This window comes from Marmota monax, unplaced genomic scaffold, assembly GCF_021218885.2.
Source record: "Marmota monax isolate L192 unplaced genomic scaffold, Marmota_monax_Labrador192_F-V1.1 WCK01_AAM20220418_F8-fsc00004, whole genome shotgun sequence".
Taxonomy (NCBI): Eukaryota; Metazoa; Chordata; class Mammalia; order Rodentia; family Sciuridae; genus Marmota; species Marmota monax.
In genome coordinates, this window is record NW_026692881.1 from 5,807,870 (window position 1) to 5,825,437 (window position 17,568).

At 39.7% G+C, this 17,568-nt stretch overlaps 1 protein-coding gene across 7 annotated transcripts in view; it reads left to right on the forward strand.

Annotated features, from left to right (window-relative positions):
• Ldb3 (LIM domain binding 3) overlaps window positions 1-11,742 on the forward strand; it is a 63,515-nt gene extending 51,773 nt beyond the window's left edge. For all 7 annotated transcript variants that reach the window (XM_046450230.2, XM_046450233.2, XM_046450231.2 and 4 more), the window contains 2 exons: window positions 2,737-2,852; window positions 8,607-11,742. In XM_046450230.2, the coding sequence (XP_046306186.1) occupies window positions 2,737-2,852; window positions 8,607-8,696 (206 nt within the window). In that variant the 3' untranslated portion in view covers window positions 8,697-11,742. The remainder of the gene's footprint in view (window positions 1-2,736; window positions 2,853-8,606) is intronic.
• Window positions 11,743-17,568: the final 5,826 nt, after the last annotated feature.

Below are 17,568 nucleotides of genomic sequence, written 5' to 3' on the forward strand. Positions count from 1 at the left end.
TGGAAACTGACTGGGAGTGATGAGAAATATGTCAGAAGGCGTGTACAGGGCTTGGCTCAAGTGGAGATGGATTAGCCAATACCCCACACTAGTAAGCTGCTATTGGGCATAGAGTAAACCCTGAACCTGTGGCAACTTTCTAAAGGGAGCACAACCATGTTTGCTTAGCTCTGGTGAGGTGATACATTTCTGACTATTGAAGAGATTAAGTATTCTATCAGAGCCAAGACTGATGAATTGGGCTATACAAGAGCGTTTTCAGGATAAAATATAATTAAGCAAAAGGAGAAGTCAGAGGTTAGAAAAAAATATGCAGGCGATAAGTAAAATTTATCAAAGCTCAATGGCAAATAGATAAGGAGTTGGAGACAGAATAAAGTCATGGAAGGAGGTTGAACTTTAGAGTCCATTAGGCCAGGTGCTGCTTGTTACAACTGATGTGATGGAACCTTTCCAGTTGTTTCCTTATGCTTAAATCAGGAACATTAACTTTTCACAAAACTGCCATGAGAATTAAACAAGAAATACAGTGGGCACTCAAATAACCATAGTTCTCTTTCCTCCTTTCATCGTTTATGAAGATTTACAAAATAAGAGCTAACATTTTTAGTGTTTGTGCCAAATACCTCACATATTATCTTATTTAATCTGTTCAACAACCCTATGAGTTTGGAACTGTAATTACTTCCATTATATAGATGAGAAAGTTGAGGTCCTGAGAAGTTAGGTGACTTGCCTCATGCTTAAACAATTCCTTAATAGAGCTGGGATTTGAACCCAGCTTGCTTTCTTTAGACTCCAGGTTTGTAACCCGAAAGGCACAGTGCCTCTCAGTCCATGATTTGAGATAATGAACAGACCTACTGTCCACAAAGAGATGAACAGAAAATCACTGCAAGAAAAAGCCAACTGTGGCAGAACTGTGGACAGAAAAGTAACACTTCTGAGTGGTAGAGGAGTTGAAGTCTCCATAAGGGGGATGAAGCTTTTCTAGAAGACTCATGAAGAATTCTGCAACTGGTGTGGTAGAACTGCTGCCCCTGTGGCCCATGGAGGACAACTGCTGTGGCAGAGGCACTCAGGGCCTGATGGTGCCTTAGTCATGGGACTCTGGCTGGGCTCTTCATCTCTCTGAGGGGCTTTCACCTCATCCACAAAAACAAAACTAACACAGTAATAATTCAACTCTGACTCATTTTTTTTGTACTGTGGATTGAACCCAGGGGTGCTTTACCACTGAGTTATATCCCCAGTCATTTTGATTTTTTATTTTGAGACAAGGTCTTTCTAAGTTGCAGAGGATTTTGCTAAATTGCTAAAGCTGGTCTCCAGCTTGAGTTCCTCCTGCCTTAGCCTTTCAAGTGGCTGGGATTACCACTGTGCCTGGCCCAAACTCACTTTTATAAGAAACCCACCTCTGCCATAATGAACCTATTCCTTCAATAATGACATTAATCTATTCATGAAAGCAGGGCCCTTATGCCCTAAACACCTCCTTCGTGGCCCTATCTCCCAATTCTATAGCATTGGGGATTCAGTTTTCAACACATGAACTTTGGGGAACACATTCAAACCTCAGAACATCTATATGAAAATGTCAAATAAGCTACAAGCATTATACAAATAATATTTAGTAGTATCATCTCATTTGCTGAGGGGGATGGGAAGGAGAACATGCTTTCCCTCAATAATATAGCTCAATTTTTTTTCTATATTGGGGATTGAACTCAGGGTGCTCTATTACTGAGCCATATCTCAGCCCTTTTATTAAATTTTGAGACACAATTTGCTAACTGCAAGGCTGGCTTCAAATTTATGATCCTCTTGTCTCAGCCTATAGGTCACTGGGATTGCAGGTGCAACTGTGGACAGCTCAAAATATTTATTTATTTATTTATTTATTTATTTATTTATTTATTTATTCATTCATTCATTCATTCATTCATTCTGGAGATTTAACCCAGGGGCACTTGACTACTGAGCTGCATCCCCAGTCCTTTTTGCTTTTCATTTTTTTTAAATTTTTTTTTTATTTGAGTCAGGGTCTCGCTAAGTTGTTTAGGGCCTCGCTAAGTTGCTGAGGATTACAGGAATGTGCCACTACACCTGGCTCAATTTTTTTTTAAATTATAGATGGACACAATACCTTTATTTTATTTTATTTATTTATTTTTTAATGTGGTGGTGGGGATCAAACTCAGTGCCTCACACATGCTAGGCAAGCGCTCTACCACTGAGCCACAGTTTTCATAGTAGTAAAAATATGTTGTCAACACAATGCCCAGTGATGGAAGAATGGTCAAGTAAAGAACATTCTATAACTTAAAAAATCTTAACTTCATTATTCTGAAGTAAATAACTGTTGGGAAATGTGGATTTTTTTTTTCTTCCTGGTATTGGGACTGATCTGTTTGGGCTATCAGAGGTGACAGAGGCAGAAGAGACAATCACCCAGCAAAAAGTTGATGACAATTCCCAAAAGTGTTTGCAGATCAAACCAGCATAAGATAGTGAATAAGCCTGAGTCTCCACAACATCAAAGCAAATTACTGGAAAAGGAAAAAGAAATAAATCAAGAAACTAATATTTTATGTGATATGACAAGCTACCAATTAGGTTTCACCCACTTTCCCCAACCCACTGATTTGGGAGTTTTCCTCACCTTCTGCAGATGTGGCCAGATTGCTCCTTCCTGCCTTCCTGGGTTCCTGGTCCTCACTCTGCCTTTCATTTCAGACTACGTCAACCTGTTCAGCACCAAGTGTCATGGTTGTGATTTCCCCGTGGAAGCTGGTGACAAGTTTATTGAAGCCCTGGGGCATACCTGGCATGACACCTGCTTCATTTGTGCGGTACGTATTTAGCCCTGGGTTCCAATGATCTGGGGTCCTGACCATCAGAAAGAAGTACATGAAGGCTAGGTGACCAACCACCAATCTCCCTTGCAACTCCAGCATTCTGATGTTTTGATTATTTTTAAAATTTTTTCTTTATAGTTATAGATGGACAGCATACCTTTATTTTATTTATTATTTTAAATATGGTACTGAGGATTGAACACAGTGCCTCACACATGCTAGGCAAGTGCTCTGCCACTGAGCTATGGCTCCAACCCTGTATGGATTATTTTTAAAAGTTGGCAGATACCGTAATGCCTTGATATGCCATGGTTGAACAAAGTTTTATTACTATTGATTATTTACAAACCAGTGTGGCTTTGTTACTTTCCACTTCACAAAGGGCAACAGAGTGCCCTAGGATTTGGAAACCAGTAGCTTGTCCCACCAGTAATGCTTTTTCCATCAGTGAGGGGCCAGCAAATGAGGTTTGAACTTAAAGGGACAGATGGCTTCTTAAGCTTATATGTTGCTTCAGTTATGATGAAGTGATTTGAAGGTTTTCCCTGAAATTTTCACCATGAACACCAGATTGGAGCTTATTGACTAGCCTATGGAAAGCTGAGATAAGGTTTCTCTTAATAGAACCTTTAGAAAGCAGGACTGAGTCATCATTTTATTTTCCTAAGTGGTCCTGTTCTTGATATACAGCTGCCTGTAGATAAGCCTTAGATTAACTATTAACAGTGTATGATTTATTTCTGCCGAACAGCTGGGTCATTTTACTATGAGACTGACATTTTCCTTTAAAGGGCTTTGGTTCGAGGTGGGCACATGATGCTGAGCCTACAAATGTTTAGACCCTGAAGATGGAGATAGGAAATAATCATCCCTTACAAAGCCCTGTAATATCAATTTATAATTGAACTTACTTTATTTGAGAAAAGAATGTGCTACCATAAATAAAAAACAAAACCAGAGTTCTTCAAGGTAGATCTTGGGAATGTATGAAATATCCATGCAGTTTAAACTTGAATAATCTCTTAGAGCTATAAGAGAACTATAAGACTGCTCAGTGGATTTGATCAAAGACATTCAGTAGATCTTGTCCTTTGAAGAATAAGCATGGAGATTGTTAGGCCTTCCTGTAAACTAGCCCTGTGTATCACTCACTGCCCCCTTGATATATCACAAGATAATCTCTTGTGATACAGAACAATCCTAGTCATGAATTTTACTGCCATAAGCTCCTATTTTTCACTTCAAGACCTCTACTATTTGTGGGATGCATTGTATTCGCCCTGTGTATTACTTTGTTAGAGCTGCCATAATAAACCAATGATTTAAACAACAGAAATGTATTCTTTCACAGTCCAGGAGGCCAGAAGTCCAAAATCAACGTGCAGAGAGGTGGCCACGCCCTCTCTCCTAGCTTCTGGTGGTTGCCACAATTATTGCATTTCTTGGTTTGCAGCTACTCTCTGCCCCCAAGGCTGTGTCTGAATCTTTACATGTATATGTATCTGACTCTGTAAGTTCTCCTCTTCATATATAGACATAGATCATATTGGACTAAGGGCCTATTTCAGTATGACCTCAATTTACATCTGAATTGTGTCCACAAAGACTATTTCCAAATAAGGTTGCTGCTGCATCCATGTGCTGGGAAGGCTGGAGGTACTGGGAATAGGACTTCAACATATAAATTTGTTTTATTTTGTTCGAGACATGGTTTCCCTATGTTGCCCAGCCTGGCCTCCATCTCCTGCCTCAGCTTCCCAAGTAACTGACACTACAGGCATGTGCTACTCTGCCCAGCTTCAACATATGAATTCTGAGGGACACAATTCAACTCTTTAACACTCTCATTTTCCAGCTCTTTGAATAGATTCTTCAGTTGTCTTTTAAGGTCCTCTAAATACCTCAGGGCTTCCCTTTCTAAAACAGGGCAATGGGTTGTCTCCTGCAGAGCTATGGTTCAGCCCAGACATAGCACAGGACTCTCTGACCCTTACTTTCAACCCATGACTTGTCTGATCCTGAGACACTGCTTGCAAGTTTGGCTACCTAACTTTTAGAAGGATCCAAAAGACTTGGAGAAATTTCAGGAAGACAGTGGCACAGAAGGACTCTTATCCAGAGGCAGAATGATGAGAGGGCTGTGTTGCATGGAAAGGGAACCATGGCAAGGTGATCAAGGGTCGGCTCCCTCAAGCCACAATAGCACAGGTCCTAGAAACCAGAAGAAGATACAAGGCTTGAGGTGTTTCAGGCTGGTGTTATAAATGAGTTGTAGAGAATTAAACCTAGTCAGATGTGAGAGACCTATGAATCTGTCCAGTGGATTTGATCAAAGAAATTGAGTAGCTCCATCCTTTAAAGAATAAGCAAGGAGATTGTTAGGCCTTCCTGTAAACTAGCCCTCTGTGTCACTCACTGCCCCCTTGAGATGTTGCAAAGAGGAACATGGTTTTGATCTCTGGAAGGAAATCTTTTGATCAGAAAACTTGCAGGGTTTTTTTTTGTTGTTGTTGTTGTTTGTTTGTTTGTTTGTTTGTTTTTGTTTTTTTCCTGTGCTGGGGATCAAACAGAGGGCTTTGTGCGTGCTAGGTAGGTGCTTTACCACTGAGCCAAACCCTAACCTAGATTAGGGGGTAGTCTTCTTTCTATCACATTACATTCTCAAATGACTTTTAATGAACATGTATTTTCCTATAGCTTAAAAAGAAACTATTAAGAAAGAAGATCCAGACTAGTTCTTCCATTGATGTGTTATTTTCTTAGATCTCAGGATACCACATTCAGACAAATTCAGTTGACCAAACGTTCCCTGAGTTTGGAGAATACAAGAATATCCCAGAGCAAGTCTTCACCTTTATATAATCTAGAATCTTGAAATGGAGAATGAAGCTAACACACACAAGCAATTAAAGTACAGAACAAGACAATAATCTCTAAAATCCAAAGCATATGAAATGAAATCTGGGAGCTAAGAAGGTGGATCAGGGTGAGATTAAGCTCCAGTTTGGCTTTGGCCCTTGAGTTCCAAAGGAAGGGATTTGGTCCTACCTTAGTGAGGGAAAATTCTTATTGGTCCCTCTTTTCCTCTAAGTCTAATTGGTTTCTAGTCCCTTCCCACTGGTGTGGATATCAGGAGGATGTGGGAAGTGGTGTAACTTTGGGAGGTAATCTTGAAGCTGCCACAAACGGTCTATTTCACTGTCTTCACTCTGCTGGGACTATGATCAGCACTGTCCATGGCCACTACTCCTCCACAGCGAGATCTGATGCCAGCTGACTCTGAGCCTTGGGGTTGGACCCTCCCTGCTGTCTCCCTGCTCTGGGCGGTCTGATGGCCTCCTCCACCATGATGTCACCTTGCACCAAGAAGGCACTGAGCACAACTCACTATTTGTGTTCTAGCCCTGAGACCCATTTTATTCATCAGCCACCTGTGAGACTGTGTTTCTCTTTGTTCCTCAGTCTTCAGTCCCCCAACACCCTCCCACCTGATTCATCCTGAAACTCTCACAAACGACCAGCATTGTCCCAGAACAGCCAGAGCTGTGAGGTATCAAACTCACTCTAGAGCTGCTTTTATATCTCCCCTGAAACCCATTCTCATGAGTTAGACCTTGTATGTTCACCTTCTTGGTCTTGTTTGCAAGTTGTCACCAGCAACTTGAGGCATCCATGAGAACCTGGTTTATTAGTCAATTTTGCATTACTATAACCAATACCCAAGGTAGACCAACTTTATAAAGTATGGAGGTTTATTTAGCTCATGGCTTTTGAGATTCAAGGGCAGAGTACTGGCATTGTCTCAGCTCTGGTGAGGTCTGTCTTGTAAAAACTAAGGTCCTAAGAGGAATATTTTAATCCCTTTCAAGGGCAAGCCCCAAACTGATCTAAAAACCTGCCATAAGATTCTACCTCTTAAAGGTCTCACCTCTTAATATCTTCACACCAAAGGCCAAGCTTCCAACATATGAATCTTTAGGAAACAAACAAACCAAACCATGGTACCTGGTTACACTCATCATTGCTGCATTGACTAGTGACGTTATCAGATATTTTTTCAGCTTATTGGTTTCCATGGCCCATTGGCAGCCATATACAACCCCAGGTATAATCTCCCCAGTGAGGATATCATTGTGCCCCTTTCCTCTCCAACTCTCCTGGAATGAAGAGATGCTCACTGACTCAAGCTCAGCTCAGAAAGATGATTTCTGTATCCTTATGTGTGGGGTTTGCATGATTTCCCTCTCTATCCCCATCTGTATACAGAGACCCCTGCAGTTCTAATGCCAGAGTCCTAGATGTGGCCCTCAACTGTTCTCCCCAGTAGGGATGCTCAGAGTCTTCTATAAGGCTGGGGCCATCCTTAGAACATCCTGGAACATCCCAGTCAATGTGACCTCCTAGTCAATGCTGACATATTATCTTTCTGGGGGCAGGCTACATATTAGTATTCCAACAAACTTAGAAGGAAAATCTGCAAGCTCAGAACAATTCCAAGTAAACATAGCCCCTCTCTGCTATGAGGTGTGGGGAAAATTAGCTAGAAACTGGGTCCTTACAGCCCTGGGCATGATTCCCAGCTCTCCAGTTGACTAGGTCTCTGACTTAAGCAAGACATTTCTGCTCTTTGAGCCCATTCTTCAATTGTGAAATGGGGGAAAGGGGTACCTCACCCATGAAGTTTGGATGACAATTAAATGAGACCATGTATATATAGAGTTTAACATCCTGCTTCACCCATGACAGCCTCAACAAAGATTAATTAGTTCCCTTCCTTCTAGAATGTCTCCAGTCTCAAACTCAATTCATATATTGTCATCATGGGAATACATAATTTTTTCTGCTTTTTTTCCTGGTATTTTTCTCTACATACACCCTTCCTTATTTGATTTATCTTTTTTTCATGGTGAATATTCCATTAGAAAAATAGACCATAAACATTTGTTTAATCATCTCCCTATTAAGAGAAAATTTAATAGTTTTAGGTTTCTAGTTGAGCATACACTGCTTTCTTATTCTGTGCAGTTGTTTCTGCAATATTAAATTCTCCAGGGTGGCATTACTGGGTTATAGGGTAGGCACATCTTTTGGCTCTTATTCAATGTTGCTACACCCCCTGTAGAACATCAAGCTGATTTATGTGTCCCTAGCAATCTTTAAGGTCTATTCCCTTTTGGTATTGCTGATTTTTCATTGATTACTCCTCCTACTCCCACCCCAATTTTTGGCTAATGTCATGTAAGGTTAAGGATGAAAAGTCATGGAAGTTTTTTGTCTTACTTATTTTGCTACATTACTAGGTGTCCAGTGGTATCTCAGGAAGTTTCTAATTTTTTATTGATGAGGGTAATCTTTTCTGATGTGTTTGTTAGTTTATTAATAGTATTTGCTTAGATGTTGCTCCTCTCTGTGGGTACCAACTTTTGAACTTGTATTGGTTCCTTATACACTTTGGATAGCATAAATTGGACATCTTCAACACATATATTCTATATCCCATTAAGTTTAATTAATCTAATTTAAGTTTTATTCCATGTTCTTCTTTGGAAGTCTTCATTTTTATATAGTTCGTCTTATGTACTCTGCTTCAGTAATTAAGAATTCATAGTGGGGAGAAACAGGCAACAGCTTGTTCCCCCAGCTGCATATGACATTGCTTTCTTAAAGGGGTGACTGAAATCTGTTCCTGCCCCCTCCACCATGTTGGCTACAAGGCCCCATCTCACATTGGTCTGTTCTCTGTCCCAGGTCTGCCATGTGAATCTGGAAGGGCAGCCGTTCTACTCCAAGAAGGACAAGCCCCTGTGCAAGAAGCACGCACATGCCATCAATGTGTAGGGAGCCAAGGGCGTCTGGTGCAGACGAGGCCCCAGGCTGCTCCTGCTGCTGACAACGAAGGATTCGAGGAGGCTGATATTTCTTTTGGGGGGAAAAGGGGGAAGAGAGGAAGCAATTGAGCTCTTTTGAAGTATAATTTTAGTCTTTTCTTCTGTACACATATCGTGTATTTGCATAGTTCAGACTAGAAGCCAAATGAAGATTCTAAACCAAGCTAGTAATTAATCCAAGACTGGAATTGCACTTCAAACGTTTAAGACAGGATTCCAAGAACTCAAAAGTGAAAAATGAAAAGCAGCTTTCCCAAAGTGATACACCTCCCTGCTGTCATCAGAGCAGGGACAGAGCTCAGAGCAGTCATGGAGAATCCGAAGCATTCTGTGTTCTGTAGAGCTCCTCTGGCAAACAAAACGAAGTGCCAAACAGTGCTTGCTGCAGGGTATTTTTAGAGCCATAACTGAGAGCTTGTTAGCTAAGACCAATTGGGCTTTCCTCGCCAAAAAAGGAAGTGTTATTCCATTACTAGCGTCATGGAGCTACCTCTGCACATCAGACTTCAGGCCATGAACAAACTTGAAATGTCTAAAAGGAGCCCAGATGTCAGAAGAGGTGTCTTCTGGGAGCCACTGGGCGGTTGACAAGGCTCCAGGAAGAGCTCTGGTTCATGCTGCTAACAGCCAAGGAAGGATGGGCCCTTCAGCTTCCCTCTTTCAGTTTGAAATATCCCATGTCCCTGGAAGGCTTAGCTCCTTTTTGAATTGTGAAGGAGAAGTGGAATTGGGTTTTTCCAGTTTAGCTTTGTAGTGTATGAGAGGAGAGTTTAAAAGATTCTGGGTTGCGTTTGACCCTTGTTTTGCTTTAAGAGATTCCTAAGCATGAGTGTCCTCTGCATGTATTTCACTCCCTACCTGCAACTGCTCACTTATAATGTCTTCCTCAGCACCCCTACCCCCCAAACAGGCTCCATGGCCTGTGGAAAGAAAAGACAGTGTCTGACACAGGATGGCAGAACAGGCTAACACGCCCAAACTGTGGGTGGGGAAGAGGAACCTTACTTTCTGCCAACCTCAGTAAGAACGCATGAGCTGGCAGGATCTTCAGGTCTGCACCATCCTTTTCATACATATATTCCTTTAAATGCAGCACACTGATTATGTACAGTCATCTTGATGGCTGGAAGGAAAAGAAGGATGTTTTGCTGTTTTGGCCAATATTTTCAGAATGTATAAGGTGTATTGATCTAGCAGTTATTTAAGTATTTAATGGAATAGACTTGAGCCTTTAATTTCTTTGCAATATAGGTGATAGTTGGAGTTAAGTAATCATTACTTAAAGCTGTTTGGCAATAAAATGAGAAGCTTTATTTCTGAGGTTGGAGACCAAATGCTCTCTTTCCTTTTTAGGAAACACTATTAAGATGTTCATAGAATATGGCATTGAAGCAAGCAGTTTGCATGGATGTTTTGGATTGGAGCACAATATTTAGGCATTTTTCCTATTCTCTGATAATGTCTCCTCACTCTTGTGTTGAATTTTCTCTTTGCACGTTTGAAATGTTTTACAGGAATACATTAGGACTTTTTTTCTGCTGAGAACTTCCAGGGGACTGCCGTTCTACCAGAGTGTGTCTCTTCTCCCCGAGGGACAATGAAACAGCTGGCCATGTCCCTAGCGGAAGCCCATACTTTGTCCAAGTGCAAGGCCATCGGCCCTTCCTGGCACCATTAGGGAGGAGCATAAATGTGCTCCTACCAGAGGGCACTTTTTTTATTTTGATGCAGTAAAGAAAGTAAACACAAAGCACCAAGGAGAGTAAATTTTGCTGGAACAGCCTGGAAATTTTGCATGAGATGCAAACAAGTACCTTGGAGTATTCTGTTATTCTTGGAAAGTTCAAATATACAGGGACAAGAAGCTTGCTACTACATAGAAAGGCTCTAAGCAGGGTTTTTGTCCAGAAAATCATCTACTAAGTGATCAGCAACTGTTCTGGAGGAAAGAAAAACATTTTAGAGTTTCTAAAATCTCTTTTTAAAGGTTTTATGCAAGTGTTCATTAAAAAATGTGTGATCAACCAGGTGTGGTGGTACATGCCTGTAATCCCAGCTACCTGGGAAGCTGAGGCAAGAGAATCATAAGTTTAAGGCTAACCTGGGCAATTTAGACCCTGTATTAAAATAAAAAATTAAAGGGTTGGGGATTTAGCTCAGTGACAGAGTGCTCCTGGATTCAATCCCCAGTACTAGAGGGGAAAAAAAGAAAAAAGGGAAATATGGAAATATCTTAAAGGACAGTTTTACCTTAGTCCTCTATTGAAAAATTTCCCCCACATTTCAGAGCTCAGGATCCTGAGACTCTTATTTGCCAAAAAAATAAGCAAACAAGCAATAAAACGTTTTTAAGGGTTGAGGGATATAGCCCAGTGATAGAGTGCTTTGCTAGCATGTGCCAGGCCCTGGGTTTGATGCTCAGCACTGCAAAACAAAACCAAAAACCAAACACAACCACCACCAAAACAAACAAACAAACAAAACAAACAAACCTTAAAGATAGCAGGAAAAGGAGGTAGTGTTGAGTGTGGTTCACCTGTTTTCTGTGAGTCTGGCGTAGTGTCAAGATTAAGACGGTGTAGTTCAAGTTAATATCATGGGTGTCCTACAACACCAGACATAACTTTTAATAGTTCATGGTAAGGAGCACACTGAATCTATAGTTCTTGATTGCTTTATATGACATTAATTTAACACTGATAAACATTAACTTTTTGTAAAGGAGTGACTTTGTTCTGCAGTGTTTGTGTTAGGAATCTAGCTTTTATAATGTTAACTTTTCAACATATGATACCTTTCCTATTTTTTGTGTGTGTTTTCTTTCCCTGGGAGTGGGGGCGGGTAAGATTTCAGAAGTGGAGTGTAACATGTTAGAGGTGTGCACAAAACTATTTTGCATGGTTTTTGTTCATTTGGTATTTTTTTGTTTTTGTTTTTTGGCCCGTGTGAATTCTACTTTTTAGTAAAATAAAACTCAAAAAAGGATGTGCAAATAACATATTTTTCTGTGTATAGTTTTTTCATGTGACACCAAAAGTAGTTTACTTCTAGATGGCCATAAATAACAGTCTGAGACAAAACTAAGCTTCCTAAGAACAAGAAATATAGTTCACTTCTTCTATTGCTCAATAGAAGTTTAATCATCTTATTTTAACAGAAAGATTTATATGTAATACAAACATCTTGCATAAAGGAATTTACCAGGTATATAGTAAGCTAAAGACTAAGCCTTGCTTTGTATTTTCACCAAGGTTTGTTTAGTTACTTGGTAGCCAAATATTTCAAATTCATTTATTTTTTATTCTGCTCTAAATGTCTTTATAGCTAGAAATGTTGCTATATTTCGTCCCATTTTGTTTGTCTTCAAATAAAGTCAGAGTAAAATCCTCATAACATTAAAAAAAATAATGAAAACCCTTCTGAAGTACCATGCTTAACAAAACCAATTCATTCTTTTTTAAGATACTCTTTCTTAAGCATTTCATAAGACTACATCACATACTACCAGAGAAATGAAAAGTTGTGCTGCAGTTGTGTACAATCACTCAAAATGCATTCTGCTGTCATACATACCTAATTAGAATAAATAAATAAACATTTTTTTGAAAAAGTAAAGGAATGGGCTGGGAGTGGGCTCAATGGTAGAATGCTTGCCTAGCACATATGAGGCCCTAGACTCAACACCCAGCACTGAAAAAAAAAAAAATGGGTGGAAGTGGGGGTTGTCTATATCTGATTTTAAACACCTGAATCAGAATTTGAAATAGCTATAAATTACCAAAAGAAATAAAATTTCATTATGTTACTACTTTTTTTTTTCAGTACTAGGAATTGAACCAAGAGATATCTACCATTGAACTATATACATCCCCAGACCTTTCTAATTTTTACTTATATTGTTGTTATTACTTTTCTAGTTGTCAGTGGACTCTTATTTTCTTTCTTTCTTTATTTATATGCGGTGCTGAGAATCAAACCCAGTGCCTCACACATGCTAGACAAGCACACTACCACTGAGCTACAAACCCAGACCCTTTATTTTTTGTTTTGAGACAGGTTCTTTCTAAGTTCTCCAGGCCGACCTCAAACTTACAATCCTTCTGCCTAGCCTCCTGAGCTGCTGCTGGCTGCATCACTGTGGCCAGCTTTATTTTAGTACTTCTTAAAGCTACAACAGTTTTTAAACTAGACAATAGGGAGGGAAAGTTGGCTGTGGTGGTGTATGCTGACAATCCTAGCTACTTGGGAGACTGAGATAGGAAGATCACAAGTTTGAGGCCAGTCTGGGCAACTTAGAGAGATTTTGTCTCAAAATAAAAAGGGATGGGAATGTGACTCAGTGATAGAGTGCCCCTGGATTCAATCCACAGTATGGTCCCCCCCCAAAAAAAAATAGTGGGGGAGAAAGGTTCATAAAATCATAGGACTTAAAATCGGAAGGAACCTAAGAGATCATCCAGGCATTTTCTGAATGTGGTAACTGAGTCCTGGAAAGGGAAGTGGCTTCTTCACTGTGCAAAATCAATTAGGAAGGCAGACAGGTGCTGTGGAATAGACCTGGACTTTGACATGATAAGACCAGAATTTAAATGGAGGATTTTTTATACTACTTGAGTGATACTGGAAGAGTCTCTCTAAACCTGGTTATAAATCTGAAAACAATGGTGGAAACACCTACCCAGAGGGATATTTTAGAAATCAAATGCAACAACTTCTGGAAGAAAATTGAAATACAAATGTTAGTTATTATTATCACCAGTACAATGGGGTCAGAAGCCAGAGTCCTCACTCCTGCCACATTTTCTTAATCCCTTCACTTTTCCTATCCTCAAAAATTTCACTGGGAAAACCAGCAGCTACAACAAATAATATATAAATAGTTCAGAAATATGAACCACACAGATCAAAATTTGATGTCATTAACATTTTCCAAATTATTCTTCTATTAATCCTTCTTCACTGAGGATTTGTGGATGTAATTGTTTGTTCATTTGCTTGTTCATTCTTTCAACAAATATTTATTTAGTATCTATTAGGTGATAGGTTTTGTTCTAGACCCTAAAAACAGGATAGTGAATTCAACAGATAAAAACCTCTACTCTCACGGAACTTACATTTTAGAGGGTAGGAATCAGTCAATCCAGATAGGTAAATATCATATGTCAGATTATTTCTAAGAAATATTTTGACTATTTAAAGGTGTGACACTGGCATGAAGATAGACTTATCATGATAACAACATGGCATGAAGAATGGGTTCTGAATTGAATATGCCTGGGGAAGGGCCACATAGGTTTTTCAGAATATGGAACTCCAATTGGGAAACCCCCTCAAGTATTGGGTTAGGCTTTCCTGAGCTTTGGCTTTCCCAGGACAATCCCATTGTACAATACTCTTTCTCAGCATTCCACTCACATTTAAACCACTCAGACAACCTGAGCAGTATAGATGCTTCTTGACTTACCATGGGTTTTGTTCCATTAAACTTATCATAATTTGAAAATATTGTAAATGAAAAATACACTGTCCTAACCTACCCAACGTCACAACTTAGCAACACAGAACATTGTAGAGCATCTGTTGTTTTTCAGGGCTGACTAGGAGCTGTGGTTCCCTGTCACTGCCCTGCATGGAGAGAGGATTGCCCTGCCTATTTTAGATCATGAAAAGATCCAAATTCAAAATACAAAGTACAGTTTCTATTGAGTTTCATGCCATATTTGTGCTTGTAAAGCTGAAAAATCCTAAGTAAAATCATCTAAATCAGGGACCATCAATATAATTTTTCACGCCACAAACATTCTGAGTGGCTAGGCTCTGTTGTAGGTATGGAGGATGACACAGAGATAAAGTCTCTGCTTTGGTAAAGTTTACACTTTAAAGGGAGGAGAAAGGCAATAAACAAGTAATACATAATCAGTAGAATCTGAGCTAGTGAGTGCTATGGAACAATAAAACAGAGCGCTGGGTTGATCTGTTGCTTTTGATTGGGTGGTCAGAGAAGACCATTCTGAGAGGTGACATTTGAACTCAGGTCTCAATGAATGGAAGAAATCAGTTCAGCCAGAGGGAAAAAAGAAATATGAAAGCTTTAAGGGAATAATCTCATCATGATGAAGGCGCAGGGTTTGAGAGCCTAGTTAAAGTGAGAGAAGGAGAAGGCACAGAATGCTTGTTTGTATATTATTTATTTTCACTTGTTTTCCTATCCGATTTTTTTATGAATGTGCAAGGTGCAAGAATTTGGAAATGTAGCAGGAGTGAGGGCTGTGGCTACACTGCAGCACGTCTTCAAAGTGCCTGCCGACTGCATACAGGGGAAAAATGGCTGACTATAAATAAAGATAAAGAACCTGACTTTTGACACAAGCATGAATTGTATTTTTCCTATAAGACTTTTCACTTGAGAAAATATTCAAAGTTGCTCATCAAGCACTTCCAGATGGATAGGATAAAACTGCCAAGGTTGTAGTGCGGTTATCTAGAGTCTGGGAAACAGCAGTTCTGTGTGCATATGAAGTCTGGGAAACACGGATCTATGCTTTTACACACACCCACACAGATTACACACGATATGTTTTACATAATTGGAATCATATTGTATATACTATTCTGAGATTTGCTTTCTTTTAAAAAAAGCATTTATTTTGTTTTTATGTTGTTGTTTTGCTTTTGCAATGCTAGGATTTGAAATCAGGCTTCACACATACTATGTAAGTGCTCTACCATTGAATCACACTTCCAGCCCCCAAACCATTTATTTTGTAACTATGAATGTCACTGTCCAATCACAATTCAGTTTCTATAAAATACAGCTGAAAGGTTATCTGAGAATAACAATCATAAGTTCATCCATTTACTCAACTTATGGGGTACAACCTGCCATTAATTTTATCAAGGCAATCAACTACTTTTCTGAGCCATTAAACATCCTATGTTTTCAGTTTTGTTCTCTCCTCAGAGTCTCAATTCACATGTCCTGGTTTTGCCCTACTGTCTTACCTGGATGTCCCACTGCCATCCAAATCCACCTGTTTCACAGGTTGGAGGAAGGGCTTTGTGTGCTCCTCTTAGTCTTTCTCCTAGTACAGACCCTACCCTTGAGAACTGGGTCTGTGAACCAAGCCAGAACAATCAGAACCTTCCCCAAGAGTATGTTAAAACTGGAGCTCAAAGAGAGGTACTGTCTTTTCTCAGTGGTAGCTGAGCTGGAAAAATGAGTCTAAGAAAGTCTGTCTGCTAGGAAAGAACAAAGCCAATAGGCACCAAGAAGCAAAGACTAGAAATGAGAGGGACAGAGAGTTCCACTGACAGGAGGGTCCTTGGATCTAAACATTTCAAGGCTCCATGCTTACCTTTTCTTTGGTTTGATAAAAGTCCCTTTTATCCCAGAACTTGTCTAAATTGGGAGTTGGTTGGGCTGAGGGTGTAGCTCAGAGATAGAGCACTTACCTAGCATGCATAAGGCCCTGGGTTTAATCCCCAGCACAACAAAAATGCATACATACATACATTGGGGGTTTCTGTCATTTGCAACCAGAAGACTCTCAATTAATATAATGTCCCATCCTACAAACAGGATGGTAGGGTTGTAGTGTCCCCATAAATCTGCCATGAAGCTTACCTATACCATTGTACATATTTAAACATTCAGTATAGTAAAATCAGTTCGCTTATTTTGCAAACATAGTTTGAGACAAATCCTATGGTCCTGCTGCCCTACATTTCTTCTGAATGGAATTCTGGAGCTTCTCCTGGCCAAAGCCTTCTCCCTACCACCCAACCTGCTTCTCTTATATTCTTTCTTTCAGTGAACTCAGGTACTACCAGTCATAGAAATTAGAAATCTGGGAGACAACCTAATGTCTGTCTTCTTCCTCAGTGGCTCTTTCTGACAACCAGTAATCACCAAAGGTCACCAAATGTACTCCCTAAATCTGTCTTGAATTTGTTTTCTCTTTTCTGTCCCAGAATCTTGCTTTCAAAAATATTTCATCTGGTTATCTCTCCTAACTGATCTCCTGACTCCATTTTGCTCCCTATCCCCACTCCCATGCCTAATCCATCTTCTCCTTGGGATCTCTCTGGAAATGAATCTGACCATCAAGGAACAGTTTCCTGTTATCCCTTAATAGAGCCCAAACTAACGTGCATCGAAGACCTCCATATGCTAGGTCCCAGCAATCTCTCTGGCATTGCCTCCTGACCTCTTATGTTCTTAGCTTCTCATAACATGCCATTATCTTGGCTACTCCTTGGTAACAATTGTCTGTTTATTTGTCTGTCTCCCTCACCTTTACACAAGGAGCAACTATGAGAGATGACTATTTGGAGCATGTATGTGTCTTAGCCAGGATGTGGAAAACTCTTCTAGAGCATTGTATACACTGTATTATGCTTTTAAATTTTTATTTTATTTTTTTCACTGGACTATGCTTTTTGGTTTGGGATCTATGGGTAGGCTTTAGATGGGAGAGACTTGGAACAAAAATGACAAAAGAACACCATTGTTATCACTTAGTTAAGAACTGAGTTCCTTTTTTTCCACAAACAAATTCTATTCAAAAACAAAAGTATTTTATTAAGTAAACTCAGACTACCCTTCCATTTGCAAATCGGTCATTCCTTTATTTAACTCTAGTTCAAAGTCTATTTGATGCATAAAAGGAGACATAAAGAAACTATTTCAAAAAAATTTTTTTAGATTCAGTAGAGGAGCCAAGATAGAGGTTTTATTTTTTTCCTTCTAATGAAGCATTTGGGGATGCTGCATTCTCAAGGATAGAGGGTGCATCAAAAAATAACTATAAAACATTTGTTTC